Source organism: Lonchura striata, chromosome 2, assembly GCF_050655825.1.
Source record: "Lonchura striata isolate lonStrDom1 chromosome 2, ASM5065582v1, whole genome shotgun sequence".
Classification (NCBI taxonomy): Eukaryota; Metazoa; Chordata; class Aves; order Passeriformes; family Estrildidae; genus Lonchura; species Lonchura striata.
In genome coordinates, this window is record NC_140704.1 from 69,693,374 (window position 1) to 69,712,066 (window position 18,693).

Sequence of the window (18,693 nt, forward strand, 5' to 3'; positions counted from 1 at the left end):
ATGCTTTAGATGAATGCACTGTTTGCTGGATTAAAAACTCTCTGACCAGAAAGTTGGTAAAGAAGGGAGTTTGATTCTGCTGGTGGCTGGTCACAAATGCTGTTCCCCAGGGCTATGTTGGGGCCAGTCCTGATAAATACCTTTATCAATGGTCTAAACAAGTGGATCAAGTGCATCCTCAGTCAGTTTGAGGACCAAACTGTGCGGGAGTGTCAATCTGCTGGAGGGTGGGAAGGCTCTGGTGAGGCATGTGGACAGGCTGGATCGATGGGTTGAGGCAGGGTGTATGAAATTGAGCCCAGCTTCAGCCACAACAACTCCAGGCAGTGCTACAGCCTGGGGGCAGGATGGCTAGAAAGCTGCTCAGGAAAAGAGGACCTGGGGGTGCTGGTCAACAATAGCTAAACATGAACCAGTGTGTGCCCCGGTGGCCAAAAGCCAAGGGCATCCTAAAAAGGCCTGTATCAGCAGTAGTGTGGCCAGCAGGACCAGGGCACCTGTACTTGGTACTGGTGAGGTTGTGTTTCAAGTCCTTTTTCCAGTTTTGGGCCACTCACATAAGAAAGACTGAAGGGGCTGGAGCATGTTCAGAGAAGGGGAACAGAGCTGGGGAAGGGTCTGGAGCAGAGGTCTGATGAGGAGCAGCTGAGCAATCTGGGGGTGTTTAGCCTGGAGAAACAGAGGATCAGAAGGGACCTTATCACTCTACAACTGCCTGAAAGGAGGGTTTAGCCAGGTGGGGGTCGATCTCTTCTCCCAGGCAAGTAGCAACAGGACAAGACAAAATGGACAGGGGAGGATTAGATTAGATATTAGGAAAAATGTCTTCAAAGAAAGGGTTGTCAAGCACTGGACCAGACTGCCCAGGGAAGTGATTGAATCACCATCCCTTGAGGCATTTAAAAGGCTTGTAGGTGTGACACTAAGTGGCATGGTTTAGGACTTGGCAGTACTAAGACTTCTAAGATCTTAGAGATTTTTTTCCAACCTGAATGCTTCTGTGAAGGTACTGTGATGTTTGTTTTCTGAATATATTATTGTAAGTTGGAGTACCGGCATTTTCTTTTTTTAAATCCAAACTTGGTGGAAACAACAAACAAACTTTATTTTTTTTTAAATTTATTTTCTTTTTTTGGTGATAAAATGTCTCTCATTTTTAAGAAGAAAATTGGCAGATTGTATCCAGGATGTAACAAATACTTTGCTTTCAAATGTGAAAAAATAAAGTTGGAAATTGTCCTGGATTGGTAGTGCTTTTAGCATTTTTATTTCCTGATTTTTTTTCCTGTCAGTCTCTATCTGCCTTTGTTCCCTCTCCACTACAGTTGCCTCTTCACTACTACCATTATATGTATAAACCCTCTCTCCCTGTCATGGCTGTGTGGTTTGTGAAATAAATTATAAAAAAATTACTCTAAAGATCTCTTGATGGAAGACTGTGGTTAACAATATCAAGCAATATTAACAATATTAACAATATCAAAACAATATTAGACCACTTCTTTTTATGTGGGTATTAGTCAATTGTCCATACACTGCATGTAACTCATTCTGGCCCCTGTGTTTCTTCATCTAGGAGAGGAGAAATGTTCTCTTAAGGTGCTCTCTGTATCTATTGGAAAGCATCACAGTATTTCCTGGAGTCAGATGGAATGTGACAGTAACTCTAAAGGATTTTCAAATGACAGAGTTCTTATGAATCTGATTTAAATCAAACTAAAGGATGTTGTATTCTCATCTCTGGCATTTGGAGGACTTTTAATTTTTATTTACATCAAGCACACACTTTTTGTTCTCTGCACTTAGCTCTTGAAAGAATATAATACCTTTTCCACAATTAAAGTAGGTGCTGTAAAGTACTTGTTACTTTATGGTGATAATTGATTTTTAGTAAGGGAAGGGCCGCTGGAGCAATAGGCAGGGTGCTGTATATTGTTCTATGTGCTAAACATTAAAGTGTCTTAGCTTTATAGAGCTTAAGTACGTGGAGCTTAAATTCAAATTAAATTGCAGTCTTGTTAGCTAAATACCTATGTTGACAGAAGTTTAAAGGGATGCTAACAGAGACAGCTAGTGAAACTGAGGAAGAGTACAACATGACAATGTGAACTTAACATGGTTGTCTCAGGGTATCTTTATTTTCCTAGTTTTAGAACAGTAGTAAATACTTTTATCTGAGTTCAATTTTAGTTGAAAGACCTTAGAGTGTGATCTTTAGTAAATGGCTAAGCACTTTGTGGCAGCTAACTTCTGAACTTTATAAAGGTTGAATGTGTGGATGAATCTGAAATGGAGATGAAGTGATTTCAAAGACAGGAAGCCATCTGCTCTGGCTGCACTTTGGGAGACCTTGATGTTTCCATGTTGTCTGGTGCTGGGACTCTGCTGTATGAGCCATGCTGTGTTCAGAGCCTGGATTACCAACTGTATTTCAATTTAGATCCTACCCAGCTGTGTTGATCACCCTAATGCTGAATTAATACTGGTGTTCCTCTGTCTTGCTGGATGCATCCAGACAGAGTGGCACTCACAGATGACTTCTTTTAAACTTTCCTTACCTAAAGGGGTCTTTTAATGCACTTAGAAATGGTACTGTTTTTCAGGGTTACGGTTTCAAGGCCAGTTGAAATAAATAAAGAATAATTACAAACCAATACCATTGGTTACAAATCAGTAACTTTATGGACTGAAAGTAGGCAGTCTAGGCTTTCCATGTAGTCATAGGCCTCCTGGTATCCTCTATTGCCACTGTACCCCTTCCCCTTGTATCTAGCAACTTCTGATTAATTACTGTTGGATTTTTCTCTTCTATAATGTTTAAAAGACTAAAGGTGGGGTCCAAGAAATAGATAATGTCTTTTCCTACTGGAAGTGAACATAACCCTTTAGCCAAGGGAGTTTACAACCATAAGCATTTTTACTTCTGCAAAGCATAAGTTAAATAAAAAAGTAGGTTGCTTTGGTTCTTTGACTTCTTTTTTTAAGATTTACCACTAGAGTTCACCAAAAGCTTTCTAAAAAATAATGTCAGTATCAAACACTTGGGTAAGGTAATGTGCCAGAGTGGGATGGGTTATGTGACTTGTAGGAACTTGATATGCTATTTTTTAAAAATTCATCTTTGAAAGCATGGAAAAGGTGAAGCTGTAAGATATAAATATGCAAAGAAAGGATAGTGATCATGGAGGACACCAGATTAAACTCCAGTCACTGAAAAATTAAAAAGAGAATTTTGTATAAAAACCCCTCTCACATCAGAAAATATAAATTAAATTGTGGATAACTACAGGCCTTGAAGTCTTAAAAGTAAGGAAGTGAAGTGTCTTCAATTTTCAGAAAGGAGAAAGATCAAAATGGCTTTTTCAATACCTTAAACTGTGTAATGAAATAATAGGTTTTCTGTTGTTGCTCTTTACCTTGCCTTCAAAGTAGGAAAGACAAAGGTAAATCCAGCCAAAGAAGATACTCTTAGTGTGGAGCCTGGGGTACGAAGAAGATAACTTCCTAAAAAGCTTCATGAAAAACTTTCATTCCTTCTGTCACTGACCTATGGACCTCTTCCAGCCTTTTCCTTGAAGGAAATTGAGAACTGCTAGACAGCACTGTGCATTTTTAAAGTGTAGCTCTGCTTACTGTAATACACCAACATCACTCCTTGTGACAGTCCTTGACATCTTGAGATGTGGCTTCCAAATAAAATGAGAAAATGGATCCTCACCCACCTTCTCTTGTTTGTCAAAATGTTCTTTTTATTTTTGGGAGCTGCTGTTACATCAAATAATACATGTCTCAAACTAATCTTTGAACTGTTTTGTGCTTTATGAAACTGAACTGCTCTGAGACCATAAAACTACGTTTTTCTATGCAAAACTGGCATGTTTTAACTTCCAGCACTTGTAAGTGCTGCTGAAAGTTTCAAAATAGGGTTATCTTATTGTGTGCAATACTGTACTGGAAGAATATTTTCTGGTGCTTTTTTTGTACAAATGATAGTAATTTAAGCAAACTGTCTCTAACAAGGGTATCAAACCTGCAGTCAGGATTGATGGGAGGCACAGTAGAGAAATAATGTGTGAGGCTGTAATGGACATCTCAGTATTGGTACAGATCTATTCAGCCTCTTTAAGGCGTGGCTATGTAGCAGCTGCATGGGCTGGTGTTTCTGCTCTGCATGAGTCAGGGCATGGAGAAATGGCAGGAGGGGCTGGGATACACCTTGGCACACCTACCTGTGTTGTCTTTGCTTTTCTTTCCCAGCTCATCTTTAATCCTCTGCCATGAACAGGCTTCCTTACTATTCTGGTCAATGGGCATAGAAGTAGACCTGCTACTTTGTCTTAAATGTTTCCAGATGAAGATTTTCCCAAACTTTTTGGTGGGATTTTGTGAAGAAGCTTGTGCTGCTGATTGCTGTGCTGCATTTACTGGCTGTGTGTATAAAGAGTGAGCTTTAATGTTTGCTGTGCTTTGTCTGGAGCTTTCACAAGCACTAAATTTTGCTGATAGTATGAACTGGGGGTGATGGAGGGGAATTAGCCACAGCAGAGGCTTATCTGGCTGCTGGGTATGGTACCTTAAGCCCATATCTCCTGCTTTTCAGAAAACTGATAAAGTAGAAAATAGATCAGGTGTGAAGGTACTTCTGAAAAAGTCAATAAGTAGCCGGAAGCTACAATTTAATAAGTGTTTAGACATATCTGGCTCAAATAGCTTATAATTTTAACTCTCTTAAAAGTGATAGCTAAAACCTAAATCCATATTCCCTGTGGCATTAGGTATCAGGAGAAATAAGTGGAAGCAAGGCATTTGAAATCAATAAATGGCTTCTAGGTACAACTTAATGCAGACAGAATTTGGAGAAAAAAGATTGTGAAACAGATACAGGAATAAAATTTAGGTTTCTTTTGCAAACTATAGCAAAGTTCTAAACCTGGCTGTTGTGAAAATGAGTGGAGATTAGAAAGTTGTGGGAATGTGGAAGTTCAGTGTTATGGGCCAGCTTGTATAGAATTAGATGTACTGAAAAAGTAAGAAATCTGTGGAGTAAAGCTGCTCTCTATGCCTTAAATTAACCATAAATGAATAATGTTAATTACCTAAAATCCATTTCGTATTACACTGGAAATGAAGCATAGATTTTTTTCCCATTTGCTTGGGAATTGTGTTGTGCTTCGGAATCTTCTACTTTACTACTTTGAGTTTCCTGTTGTTGGATTTACTTGTGACTTACAGGGCCTAGAAGTACAAGAGGCTCCTCTGGGTAGGTAATTTAAGTGATGTAACTGCATTTTATGTAGGCCTTTGGTTTCTCTGTTCTGTTCCTTAGCCCAACAAGTTGTACTTGCGTGTATGATGGGACTCAATAACTCTCAATTTATATTTTCTTTGTTCTATCCCATAGACATGACGAGGAAGAGCCATTAACATTCCATTAACTCTGTAGATAGAAGCCTTTATGTAAGTAAGATTTGTCATAATGTTGCACCTCAAGGAGATTGAAATTATATTTCTGGGGTAGCTTCCAGTCAATCCTCCTTGATTCTGAACTACTTATTGCTGTTTACAGCAAATTCGTATGGAATCATATGATACATAGTGGAAAACATAGACTTTTCAGTTTTCATTTACCCATGTCTTTTATATCATCATATGAAATACCTGCTTATGCTTGACTGCAGTGGGTTTTTTATACCTTAAACATCACAGTGTGTGATATTTTCAAATAAATAGTTTAGATTACATTTCCAACTTGCAGTTTGTATCTTGCCAGTCTCAACATCAGCAGTTTCATTTAAATTTCAGCCATTTTTTAGAAACTCCAGTCTGCAAAACAATTGAATCATCTTTAATCATTTTTACCAGGTAAGGCTAATTCTGAGACTACAGATAAAGCAACTACAGATTTCTGAAGTGTTGTATCAAAATGCAGTTGTTTTTCAGTGAGCTCTGTGAAATCTGGAGATTCTTTTGGAGCTCACCCATCAGCTGTCATCCTTCTAAGGCTGTAGTTAGACTGCAACAGATGCTCTGAGACAGCTGGTAACACATCTGCAAGAGCTATGTTTGAGCACACATGGGGAGTTAGTGCTATTATATCTGTTTGGGTTAGTTTTTTTGAGGGGGAATTTTATTTTTTTTTTAACACTGTCCTATAGAAAGGAGTCAATTAGTTCTGCTGTTCAGTGTTTTCTGTTCATTTGCTGTGCAACTGACATTAGTGAAAAGTTGGATTTTGTGATTGCCTTTAAACTTGTTAAAAATTTATTGGATATCACCTAGCTGGCCTCTAAGTGATGTAGACTGAAATTGTTTGTGCATATGAATCTAGGCAATGGTTCTGTGTTTAGGGACAGGCCTGAAGGTAGGGACAGCTTGGCTAGGATCTTGGCTTGTTTGCATAGACATCCTGTGTGGCTCGATCAAGTTATGGAAATTCTGAAATTACTTGTCTACATTTATAAGATGAAAAGGAATTGGTGTAGGGAAGGGTGCATATTTAATGTGTGGCTGTTGGAGGTAAATAAGATAATATTTGCAGCATGCTTTGAAACTTCAGTTGCACGGTGTTGTGCAAGATGTTTTGTTCATGGTTGGCTTTGGATTTTGAGTGACTAAGACAGAAGCAATCAGTCTGTATTTGCTCATTTGAATTACTCGTGTTTTGTGTATGAAGCTGTATGTAGGGTCAGAAAAGCACTGAGTCGTACTGTGTGTGCTATTTCTGGAATATCAAGCGGGCTTAAGACTCGGAGGAGGAGATTTTGGGATTTTTCCAAATTCTGTCAACAAAACAAATTCTATCCGCATTAATCATCAGAATGAGTTGGAGTTATTTGTGTGTTGTTGTAGCATAGCCTGGCTGAAACAGGCTACTTGACCTTATTCCTAATGTAATGGAACTTTTCCCAAGAGACTGATAAATCACTCATCACTACTTTGCATATTGAAATTATTCACACTGATCATTAAGTCTTCAGTGGAGTGAAGAGAGCAGTTGGCTCTTGGAGCGCCTCAAGATGATGTCTGTGCTCAAGAGCAGTGCCCACCTTAGAGCACCATGCTATGGCACCTGCATCTGCTGCTGCCCAGGGTAATTTGGGTACCTTAACATTAGGTGTTACTGTGCTGAACAGTCATTGGCAGGGTTTAGGCTTTCTGCCAACACACCTCTTAGCTAGCAGTGAGATTTGTCCTCTCTTGTTTTAAGGTCTTGTTTTGTTCAAGAAATAGTTGCATGATCCACTTTTCTAAAAGTAGTGAAGTCTTTATTTTGAAGGAATGAGCTAAAAATCAGCCTAAATTTCCCACCTTTGGTATATAATACCATGTTCAGAGTAAGCTTTGACTATTTTATATCAAAAACAGAGCCATGAGAAAAGAGTATCCCATTAAGGTCATGTCATACTGGAATAAGATTCCTTTAGAACATGGCCATGGTTGTATACTTGTAAGAGGGGTACCTTTCCTTTGAAATGTCTGCCTGGGAGCTGTTTGACAAGACAAGTGGAACTGTGGAAAGTAGACTAAAATGAAGCAGATTATGGCACAGAAAACTGTACCCTGAGTTGAACTGAAATACATATATATTTTTTTCCCCTGATCAACAATAATAGCAAGCAGGTAGGATGTGGAAATGATCAGTCCATTTCTTCATTGGAACAGGTATGAGTTGTTCAATGGCTATGGGCTTGGGAAAGTTCATTCATATGGGAGAACTATTGAAATATCTTACAGATACTGCAGTTTTAGAGTGTAAAAGTTACAAAAGGAAACATGCTGCTTTTCAGAAGAAACATTTCTAGGTTTAGTTTTTTTAAACATAAATCATGTTACAACTTCAAGTTACCCTCAGATGCCTTAATGCCTGGAAAATCTAGTGATTTAGAGTAAAATGAACAAAAATACCAAAGTAATTTGTCAATTCATGTTGTCTGTGCTGTGTGCAGAGGCAGAAAAATCAGCAGGAGATTGCAGAAGGAGTGAAAATACAAGTTATAACCTAATTGGATTTTTTTTTTTTTTACATTGCTAAAAGGTAAGCCTTTCTGGTAGGTTTAACTCTCCTGTTCTTTACTTTTTGGAGCTTAGATGTTGCTGAGGGTGAATGGGCTGAAGGCTCCCTGTGCAGCTGTGTGTGTCTGGGTGCTGCAGGGCAGAGCCTGGGCTGCAGCAAGCAGTGCAGCTGGGCTGTCCTGCTGGTCTGACACAAGTGTAGGAAGTGGGAGAAAAAGGGGCTTGCTCTATGGATCAGCTCAGGCCCAGACTGTAGCCTGTACTGTGTCTAGAGCAGGGATGAAAAGTACTTAGAGACTGGATTACTCACTTCAAAATCCCAGTATAAATTGGGATTACTCTTGTAAGTGCTACTGATGGTTGCAGAGTAGAAGTGGGAAATAAAGTTTATTATTGTCTATATTTTGAAGTTAAATTTATTCTTTCATGTACTTTTTCTTCTGTGTTGTCTAGTGTTCAGTACTCCCATGCCAGATCTGAAGCATTCTCTTGATGGATATGTTTTGAAATACAGAGTATTTTGTCTGTACTATATATAAATATATTAATGTTAGTTCAGGTGTTTGCCTATTGTAATTTTTCAAATTCCAGTTTTATGTTCTCAATAATCTCAAAGTCAGCCTTTATGTTTAGTGATGGCGGCAGAAGCCATAAGCTGTTCTGCTGCCCTTGGTAAACTTCAGCAAACTAAATCTATTTTGAAGGAATTTGGTTTTGGGAAGGAATGGTAAGGCAAAGTTCCAGGTCCTGAGCAGATTGAATGGACATCAACTGATAGTTTAGTAGTTTGTCCCAAAACCTTCATGATACTGTCTAAACAGCTGAAAAGAGAGGTACCTGTATGTCCTTCTTTTTTGGAAATGGATTTTCAAAGGTGACTGGAAATAAACCAGTATTTTTTTAGAAAACTTTCAGTCCTGAAAGTAGTCATGAGTACATAAAATGGAATTATTTGTCTGTTATACTAAAATGAGGAGAGACAATGATTTAACATGTCATATTTTGAATCCAGTAGTGTATTGCTGGATTTTAACTGCCTAGGTCTTGTGTGTTTAGATGTGCTCAGTTCCTACTTATTTCAGGTGACAAGTCCACGTGCACCTCTGTTTTGGTGCTGGACAGTGAGAAATATCCTTTGATAGTGGACACAGCATCCTGATCTGGAAGAATTTATAAAACCCGTTCATAGGCCAGCAGTAGCTGCTGTTGAGATGTCTGCCTGCTTAATAAAATTTACTAAAAATACTCAATTTCTTAAAAACCAGAAAGCCCAAGCATTACTGCTCTAGCTCAGTAATGAAAATGTTAATGGAGAATAAAAATGGTAAATTTGCATATTTGTTTAAATCAGTGCAATAAATATGATGGGAAAATAATTTTTTCATGAAGGCTTGTCTGCATTACCTGATTTGACAAGCAGCCTGGCTTTCCTTTTGGAACTTTAAATAACATATATGCAGGGTGAACTAAATAGTTGTGTTTTTATTAATTCTGAATGAAGTAATTAGTTATGTCCAGAGTATCTCAGAATTTAATGAGAAAACAGAAGTCATGTTGCAATCAAGCTGATCCTTTTATATTTTGCATCCTGATACTGTTGATAAGACATGAGTGGGATTGTTTTGAAAGACATTTGCAATCTGCAAAGTTGGTATTTTCAGCATGCCTTTGAGTGTTTCATATCATTGGCAAATGCATGGGACGTCTTCAGAGGTGGGAACTGATAATGTGTCCCTGAGATTCCAAACAAGTACCATCTGGAAACTCATGATAACTTGTGGTTTTGATTTGTAGTTGCTGTCAGGGGTGCAGACACAAGGAAAGAGCTTGTTTGCTTGGAAATCTTTTCTGTAGGACAAGTTACATGAAAGTTGATAGTTAACTATATATAATACCATACTGAGAACTAGCAAATGGTAGCTAAATATTTTGTGTGATGAGGAAAGGCACACAAATAAAATGCTGAACTTTTTCTTGTTATTCTTAACCTTACTGAGCTTTTTTCTTCTGCTGTGCAAAGCCTATTGTCTGCAAACAAATAACCAAACTCCCTGTCCCCAGAGGAAGATGTACCTTCCTCTTGCACTTATGATTCACAGCATTTCTGAACTAGTATTTATGATGCGATTCTTTCCCAATACTTGTTGAGGTCTCTCAATCCCCAGTGGTCCAATAAATCATTAAATTAACCAGCACCTAATTTCAGTAACCTAATTGGAGTGACACTGGGTTTCTGTGACACAGGGATGTCGAAAGAAAATAATTAGTTTGGCAACTTTGTTCCAGTCAGGATGCTCCATGACTTCTGTAACTGTCTGTGAGGTGTCCTCATGCTTAGATATTTGTGTCATTTGGGGGCAGATGATTCCCATGGAGTACAGTTGCAGGCACACATTCCAGACACCTTGGATGTTACTGGATCTGGCTCCAGAGCATGAAATGGCAACCAGGGTATCAAGGGAGGGAGCACAGCTGTTTTGGAAGGAAGAACACACAGGACAAAGCATTTAATAGGGAGGTCCATAATGGGAACATAATACAGCACATGGAAACAGAGACACTGGAGGTATATTTGTTGTGTAAGAGCATTAGAAATTCGAAAATCAGAAAAGGTGAGAAGGAAGACTCACAGACTGATGAGGAACAGGATAAGGACAGCTGGAGGAAAAAGCCCTGGAAGAGCCTTCAGTGATTACAGAGAAAGATCTGCTTTCAGATTGAATTTCTCTGATTGATGTACAGTATTGAAAAGTATGTCATAATAGTTATGAGTCATGTTTTTTTAGCAAACTGTGCTGAGCAAATCTGATAGTGGTTTCAGTGCAGAGAGAGGAGTGATATGCTGAAGAAAGTAAAGAAAGGCTGTTCTTTTAGGCCTTCACTAGATGTGTTCTAATTTTTTGTTCTGTGAGTGTTTTGATTTTCAAGGAGATGTGGTTTGAGGGGGCTTGGAAGAAAACAAAGTTTTGGAAAAAATTGAAAGAAAAAAGATTAAAAGTTAAGAGACCAGACAAACCCAAGTCAGCTGTTTATTTTCAGCTGATAGTGTTACTACAATCTTAAGAAATTCTGCTGATTTATGATTTCTGAAATGATAACAAAACTGACACTGTTAGTTAGAAAATAATTGTAAATATTATTTTCCTCTATAGGTATACTGATGTTACAGACTCTTGCCATTTTATCATCTTAGTCTTGCATAATGCAGCTAATTCATGTTTTCCAGAATTTCCCAATTAACTTAAGTGTTCAGAAGTTTCCATGACCTTTAGGTTCCTTTGTACTCAATGTTGTTTTTCAGAGGGTATGATAGACTTTGTGGTTTACTTCCAGTGTAGCCTTTTTTTTTATGGAAAAGATGTCACAATGCAAAAAGAGCATGGCTTTGAGTTGTGTTTTGGAGCATTTGATACAAAGCTGATTTGACATACCTTCTTTTTTTCTTGCTAAAAATGTCTTACCATAGATGAAACTGTTTAAGTAGCTCATAAACATAAATGTTGGCAGCAAAATATCATAATTTAAAAAGTATCATTAGGCTGAATATATGGCAAAAATAAGTTGAAGAAGATCCCCTTGGAGAGGATTGTTGCAGGACATATGCACCTATATCATATTCACTACCGTAATTGATATTCACCGTAATCAGGGTTCTTGCTTCAGTTTCGCCTGTCTCTATGACTTGCTGGAAAACCTGTAAAGTTTAGATTGTCCTGTTCACTCAGATCTGTGTGAGCTCCCAAACACAGGCCTCTGTTCTTCACTGAAATGTTGGAGGTTTCTCAAAAACCTTCCTTAGGGACTTGGAAAAGGTGGCAGGTGAAGACCTTCCAAGGAAGGAAGCTGCCTCAGTGGGCGCAGCACCACGTTCATGTGGTGCTTCCCATCCAGACCTAAACTCTTCATCTGTCTGCCTGGAGTATAAACAGGGAATCCTCAGGGCTGTCTGTCCCTGCCCCTCTAGGCCTGTATTTAGAAGCCTGAGCTTATTTGTCAGAGCTTTTTCATTCTTTATTTGAGGACAGTGCTGAACACTAGCACCTACTCATGTCAGAACACTTACAGGTATATATATGCAAATATATACAAACACACACATATACACATGCATATACCTATGTGTATATATAGGCGGCCAGTTGCTCCAGTCTCTCTGTCCTGAAGAAAAGATTATTATCCCGGTGTTGCTTAATATTTAGTAATTATGAAGCTAGAAGATGTTGTTTATACATGCCAAGCCCAGTCTGCTCTTTTGGTCCATGTTTGTTTCCAGACATCCATCAAGGCCTTGCAAAGCAAAATGTGTCCGCTGACAAGTTATTCCCACAATGTTGCAAATGTTCATATCTTCCTGCAACCTGATACAAAAAGGCCCTGCTGGCAATATTTTCCTTTTTAACTGAAATTTTATTGAGAAAATGCAGTAGACTGTGGTGAGTTTACACCAGTGCATGCAATTATTTTAAGTATGAATAGGGCAGTAAAGTACTAAGAAAATTCAGCTATCATTTTGAAGAGTTGTGATATGGAATCTTACTTAATAAATGAATATAACTCATAAGTGTGTATCTATATGTTTATATATATGCATAATCAAAACTTGTATGTACATATATTCGTATGAGACATCATTAGAATAATTAGGAAAAATAGATTTAAAAATAAATGCAGAAATAGAACATCTAAATATGATAAAACAATACTGTTGGTTTAAGAGGAGGACAAACCTCATGTACACTTTAATTGTCCTTAAATGATTTTTAGATATGTACATGAATGAGACTCCTTTTCTCAAAACTGCTCAGCAGATTTTATTCTGTAAAAGCATTTACTTTTTATCTTCTGTTCTGCAGAGGATGAAACCTGTTAAGGAATGAATTTACATGTATTGGGGAGACTATGTGTGTAACATACATAAAGTCTTGCAATTTTCCCTCAGTCAAGGAGTCGGTATATTAATAGCCAGGAAATCAAACTGCTGTATGAAATTAGTCCCGTTGGCTTTAGTATGTGAGGACTTTTTAAACTTTAATGTGTTACATTTTTCAAGGCTGTTTTGAAGAGAGGGATTTGATTTTGTCTCTAGGGGAGAAGCATTGTCACAGTGTTGTCTCTTCCTGCACACCTGGAAACCACGGCACAAGGACGAACTGAGACCAAGCCTAGAACTGGTGTTCTCTGTGTCAAGGCATTCCTCCTCTGAATAAAGACATCTCTTGAAAATAGTTGTGCTTTACGGTGGTGAATGAGTGCTACTGCAACTGCTGTCTGTTAAATGTAATGTCTCACTCACATGTTGGCCTCTTGCTATTAGTGTGTGTGTGTGTGTGTGTGTCTCCCACCCCTAATTCTCATGTGGGTGTGTTATGGGTGTGGGGCTGAATTTATAAACATTTTATGCTGCTGAAAAGAATAAGAAATACAAGGGTTTGGCAGTGTGACTGGAAAACTACTTTCAAAATGTGTTTGTTTTCATATTTGGTACATCTGACCAGGCCAAGAGATCATCCTTTTCTGACATTGAAACTTTGTTTCTTTTCTTTTCTCTACATAATTCCTAATAATTTTTTTTTTACCTCTGATTATCTAATAGTAAATGGGTCTGTTCATTAGTCAAAAAAAGTAGTTTTAATGCAGCCTGGGTTGCAGGAGAGGTTCTTTGTCTTGTTCCATTTTTATTTTGACTTCTATGTAGACTAAAAAATCTGAGTGCTCTTTCCCAACCTGATAGGGTCGGACATTTGTTTTTTTTAAAGTAGCTAAAGGTCTGAATGTTATTTTGATGACTGCTTTGTGGTCTTTCCCTGTTGTGAAAGGAAGTTGTGTTTTAGTCAAATTAATAGTGTAATCTTGTTCAACAATATTAGAACCCCCCCGAATGTTTTCTCTTATTTAGCATTAGTTGCATTTTATGTATTATTTTCAATTTGCCTGCTTCATAGGTTAAGTGACTGATAATTAATTGGAAATTATGATTTCTTTGAAGAAATATCAATGAGACAGAAAGCTTTATCTATTTTAGCATTTTGTCCTAAGCGTGTGTACATGGAGGAAACGGATATTCTTGCCTGTATGGATACATTAATGATGGATGTGTGTATAAATATGCCTAAGTCATGGCAGGGTTTCTCCTGCTTTAGCAGGATGTCAGTTTGAGTAAGGCATCCTAAAATTATATTTTACATGTATTCATTGCTCACTGGCTTTTGTTTTTTAAAGATACATCAGGCAATACTTCAATGCTCAATGTACTGAATAGTAGAAGTGACATGAATTTTCTTATCCAAACTGGTACAAGCCATTCTGATGAATGCTAAAGCACTAAACTATTTGAGATAGTGCTTAATAATCTAATGAGATATATTATTATTTGTTTGAAAAAAGACACTCTAACTTCACAAGGATAATGGTTATGCTAGTAATTTTGTACTATAAACCATTTTTGACAGGATTAGGGTTTATATATGCACTTCTGCAGATAATTCTGGGATTCAGTTCTGTTAATGAATTTAGATATCAATAGGCTCTGAACTTACAGAAAGGTTTGGATCCTGAAAAAAATAGTATCCTCGTTTGAATGGAGGCAGATATTGGTTGAATATCTTTTGTCTGAAAATTGCTGAGCTGTACTTACACCATAACTAAGATATAACCAAAACCAGAAATATGTTTCCTTCCAAAGCAGCTGCATTGATTTTTCTCTTTAGTAGAGGTCCACATGTTCTGAATTGTGATTTGTGATACTTTTGTAGTATTAATTCACAGTGGAGCTGAAGCAGGGATTTTGTTTTCTTAGTGAAACTTGCTTTTGTTGACCACTTAATTTTGCCTTTGTCTAGGCAAGATCTTTCTGGGCATTGTGACCATTCTTTTTAACTTTATCTTCCATGATGTGCAACCTAGTGGCATCTCAGCTGGTAAATGAGATAACAGTTTATTCCCCATCAGCAAAAAAAAATAAAAAGAAATTACAATAGAAATGCTCATGTGTCTCTTTTTTTTTTTTCTAAAACACAAAACAAAGAAAAACAAAAAACCCTTCCAAGAATGTAATTGAATATAAAGTGATCTTGCAAATAGCCAACCTATTATTAATGGCTCAGTTTGGAGTTTTTTAATATTATATAAGTTAGGAGTTGACAGGTTAAGTAATTCTTAACACAGGTTTGTTTCTTTCTGTTTTGTAGACAACTCTGCTGAAGCAGATTTATGGTTGCTGAACAGTTGTACAGTAAAAAATCCTGCTGAGGACCATTTCAGAAACTCAATCAAGTAAGTTGTTTCCTTACAAACATTTTTAACTATCAGTGGGTATTGCATGTCTTAAAGCCTTGTGTTCTCAATCTAGAAGTAATTTTGTGTTTTAGAGCAATAAATGTGCTGAGTTTGTGTTAGAATGGTGAATTCTCTCAAATGGATTTGTAAGGTAGAGTGGATTTTTTTAAAATAACATTAGCTTGCAGGTGATTATCACGATACTTATTAGGAGAACTGCTGACCCATTTAGATAGGGACTTCTATATTACTTTTCAAGACAATGTCGTCATAGTCTTCTGAAGAGTTGACTGTGCTTTTGTTTTTTTTTTTTTTTTTTTTTTAATATGTGAATTGTTAGGTTGTTTCTACTTAAACGTGGCCTGAGACCTCCTTTTCAGTGGTGTGCAGCAGTGGCCATAAATTAAATGACAAGAAATACCTTAACATGAGAAAGAACTTCTTTATATTGAGGGTATCAGAGCACTGAACAGGCTGGTTAGGGGGTGGTGGAGTCTCCCTCTTTGGAGACATTCCAAACCCACCTGGATGTGTCCCTGTGTCACCTGCTCTGGGTTACCATGCCTTGCCAGGGGGATTGGACAAGATGATGTCCAGAAGCCCCTTCCAACCATACCAATTCTGTGATTCTTTAAAAAGGGTGTCTGGCATATACTTAAAACCAGCTATTGCACTATACATTTCCTTGAAATATTAGCTGATTAGCTTATAATAGAAGTCTTGTGAGGAATGTGTTTATTACGCTGTACCATTCCATTGATGTCAAACAAAATGACATGGTAGCGGTTTTGCCTCCAGTTTCGGCAGAAGTGTAGATATAATGAGAGTAACTAAAAAACCTGTACACATACAGCTGTCACTGTCCAGTGTAAAGAAATACTGTGGTATGTGTCTTGTAAATTTTATCTTTAGTAAACAAATTTGGCTATTTGTGCAGTCATTTGTTTAGTGTAGTGCACTGGGAAATCCATTTTGGTTAGAAACACATAGTTCTTGAGAATGGAAAGAGGAGAGAGAAACTGGATATAAGCTACCGGCTTGTAATGTTGGAGTTACTAACAGGCTCTCAGGCATCTAACCTGGAACAGAAACCTCCTGTCTGCTGTAGGTGGCACAACAGAAATTTCTTCCACCCCTGAGAATGCTTCACTTTCTGGCTGCTGGTGTTGCACTTCGTCACCAGAATGGCTTATGCCTTTCTTCTCTGTTGCCAAAAAAAAAACCAAAAGAAAAAAACAAAACAAAAAAACAGCAAACTATTCCCAGAATACTTCCAGCAGTTAGTGTTGGCCAACAGAACTGATGACAAGATAGTTTCCAGCTCAGTTGTGGCCATCCTTCTATTTTACTAATCCTGTGCCAGAAATGATGTGGTATGGTGTGTGTCCTAGCCAGGAGAATAGAGTTGGTTAAGAAAGAGGGCCTAACTGAAAGCAAATGACCAAAAATATTTCTTTGAAGAACATGTTTCTGTTGCTGATCTGTTCATGACCTTGGATTTATTCTTTTTTATCCTTTCATCTCCCTATACTTGTTCTTTTCCTGTAACATGCATCCTTTAAACTCAGATCCTGGCAGTTTCCAGCCATGGAGAATGACATCTTCTGTAGTTGTTTCTGATTTTTCATAAAGAGCATTAAACACAGGGGAAGCACATTGTCTTTCTAAAGAACACAACTTCTCCCAAATAGTTCTTAATTTGTAACAGCAAAAACCCAATGCATGAAGCTTGGGTGATACAAAATGAGCTGCCATTATATCCTGTCAGAGCAGCTTGTTAGTAACTATGGAGATCTTTGTTTTTCTCAATTGAGTAACAAAATAAACGTGGTGTGTGTGTGTGCGTGGTCAAAGCAAACATGGTTGGAGTAGAAAAAATAATATTCAGCCCTGCAAAATTCTTCTTAAAAAAAACCCAACACTATCTTGAAAGTGTTACATAGTATTATGCATATTATTGAGAAAGGTATTTATTTATTCTCTGCCCACTGCAGCACTTCCTACATTGCTTGCATATATGACTTTAAGATGCACTGATTCAAACCAGTGGTAGCGTGTTCACGCTGGTGGTTAAGGAATGACTGTGAAAAGCTGATCCCCCACTAATAACATGGGCCAAAGAATGTGCCAGAACCCAACAAGTTGTGTAGGTATGACCTTTTTTGTCTTTCTTTTCTTCTAAAAAAGGAACAAAACTGTTCCCAGACAATCTGAACCTTTGCAGATGTATATACAGCTGATACAAGATGACTGACAAGATGACTTTGCTAGTTTTTTTTCTTACAGCTCTTAAGAATACTCTCCAGTATCAATTCTTCAATATCAATAAAGTTGAACTTGCCCAACCAGAGTAATGGTATGGAGGGTAAAGAGTTGTTTAAAGACATTAGTTATGGATGGGAATTGAGTTTCCTGGGTAGATTTTATCCTCAGTTGGTTAATCTTAAAATAAGATTAAAGTAGAGGTAGGCAATAGCAGTAGAGAATTCCAACTATAATTAAGTGTGTGGAGTTAAAAGAAAATTACTAAGGCTTGTGTTTTGTTTAGTGATGGATCTACCTCTTGTGCTTTAGTAGAGTATTTGCTGGGCATTCCAGGAAATTAGCAGCTTTTGGAAAGTTATATTTTTTTAAAGTTGAATTTATTTTGCCTTAAAATAAAATAATACTTTAAATATAATCTATTTATTAAAAAAATCACTCATTTCCTTTTTTTTTTTCTGGTAATGTTTCAGTATGGTATCTTTGCTTTGGACCTGATAATCTGTCAGTGTGACCAACTTGTATATACATATACAACTGTATATGTATAAATGTGTTTTATAAATAGTATAAATAACAAAAAAAAAGAGTAAAATATCATTAAATTTTTTCCAGAGAGATGTCACTATTTATTTATTTTGGAGAATGTTGGTTAGTTTTTTGGTGGTTCATTTATGTGCCTCTGCTTATTGTGTTTCTGAGGTGTTTTTTTTTTGTTTGTTTTGTTTTTTGTTTTGGGTTTGTTTTTTTTTTTTGTTGTTTTGGTTTTTTTTTTTTGTTTTCCTCATTTGCAGAAGGTTATCTGGTAATATTTTTTGCTGTAAGTTATTTTAGTCAAAAATAATTTTCTTAAAACTTAGCTGTTAGTAATAGCAATAATGAACTTTCAAGAAGTAAGTTACTAACCTTAACTTGCGTAAACCACAGTAAATCTGGTAAGACTGATGAAGAGAATTAAGCCCAAGAGAGTGTGCTAGAGGAGCTTGCTTCCTTTAAAATAAAGTTATTTTGCTCTTCAGTTTCATGCTCCATTAATTTCTGTGCTCTGATACTCGTTTTCTTGACTGTTACATCTCAGATATGTAACCCAGTTTTCCTGATGACCTCTGAAGATTCAGAAACTCTTGAGTGTTTCTAGCTAGC

General features: G+C 37.2%; 1 protein-coding gene across 8 annotated transcripts in view; it reads left to right on the forward strand.

Moving 5' to 3' along the window:
- Positions 1 to 18,693, forward strand: part of CDKAL1 (CDKAL1 threonylcarbamoyladenosine tRNA methylthiotransferase) — a 375,203-nt gene that overhangs the window by 51,207 nt on the left and 305,303 nt on the right. For all 8 annotated transcript variants that reach the window (XM_085573579.1, XM_085573575.1, XM_085573576.1 and 5 more), the window contains one exon: positions 15,201 to 15,285. In XM_085573579.1, the coding sequence (XP_085429705.1) occupies positions 15,201 to 15,285 (85 nt within the window). The remainder of the gene's footprint in view (positions 1 to 15,200; positions 15,286 to 18,693) is intronic.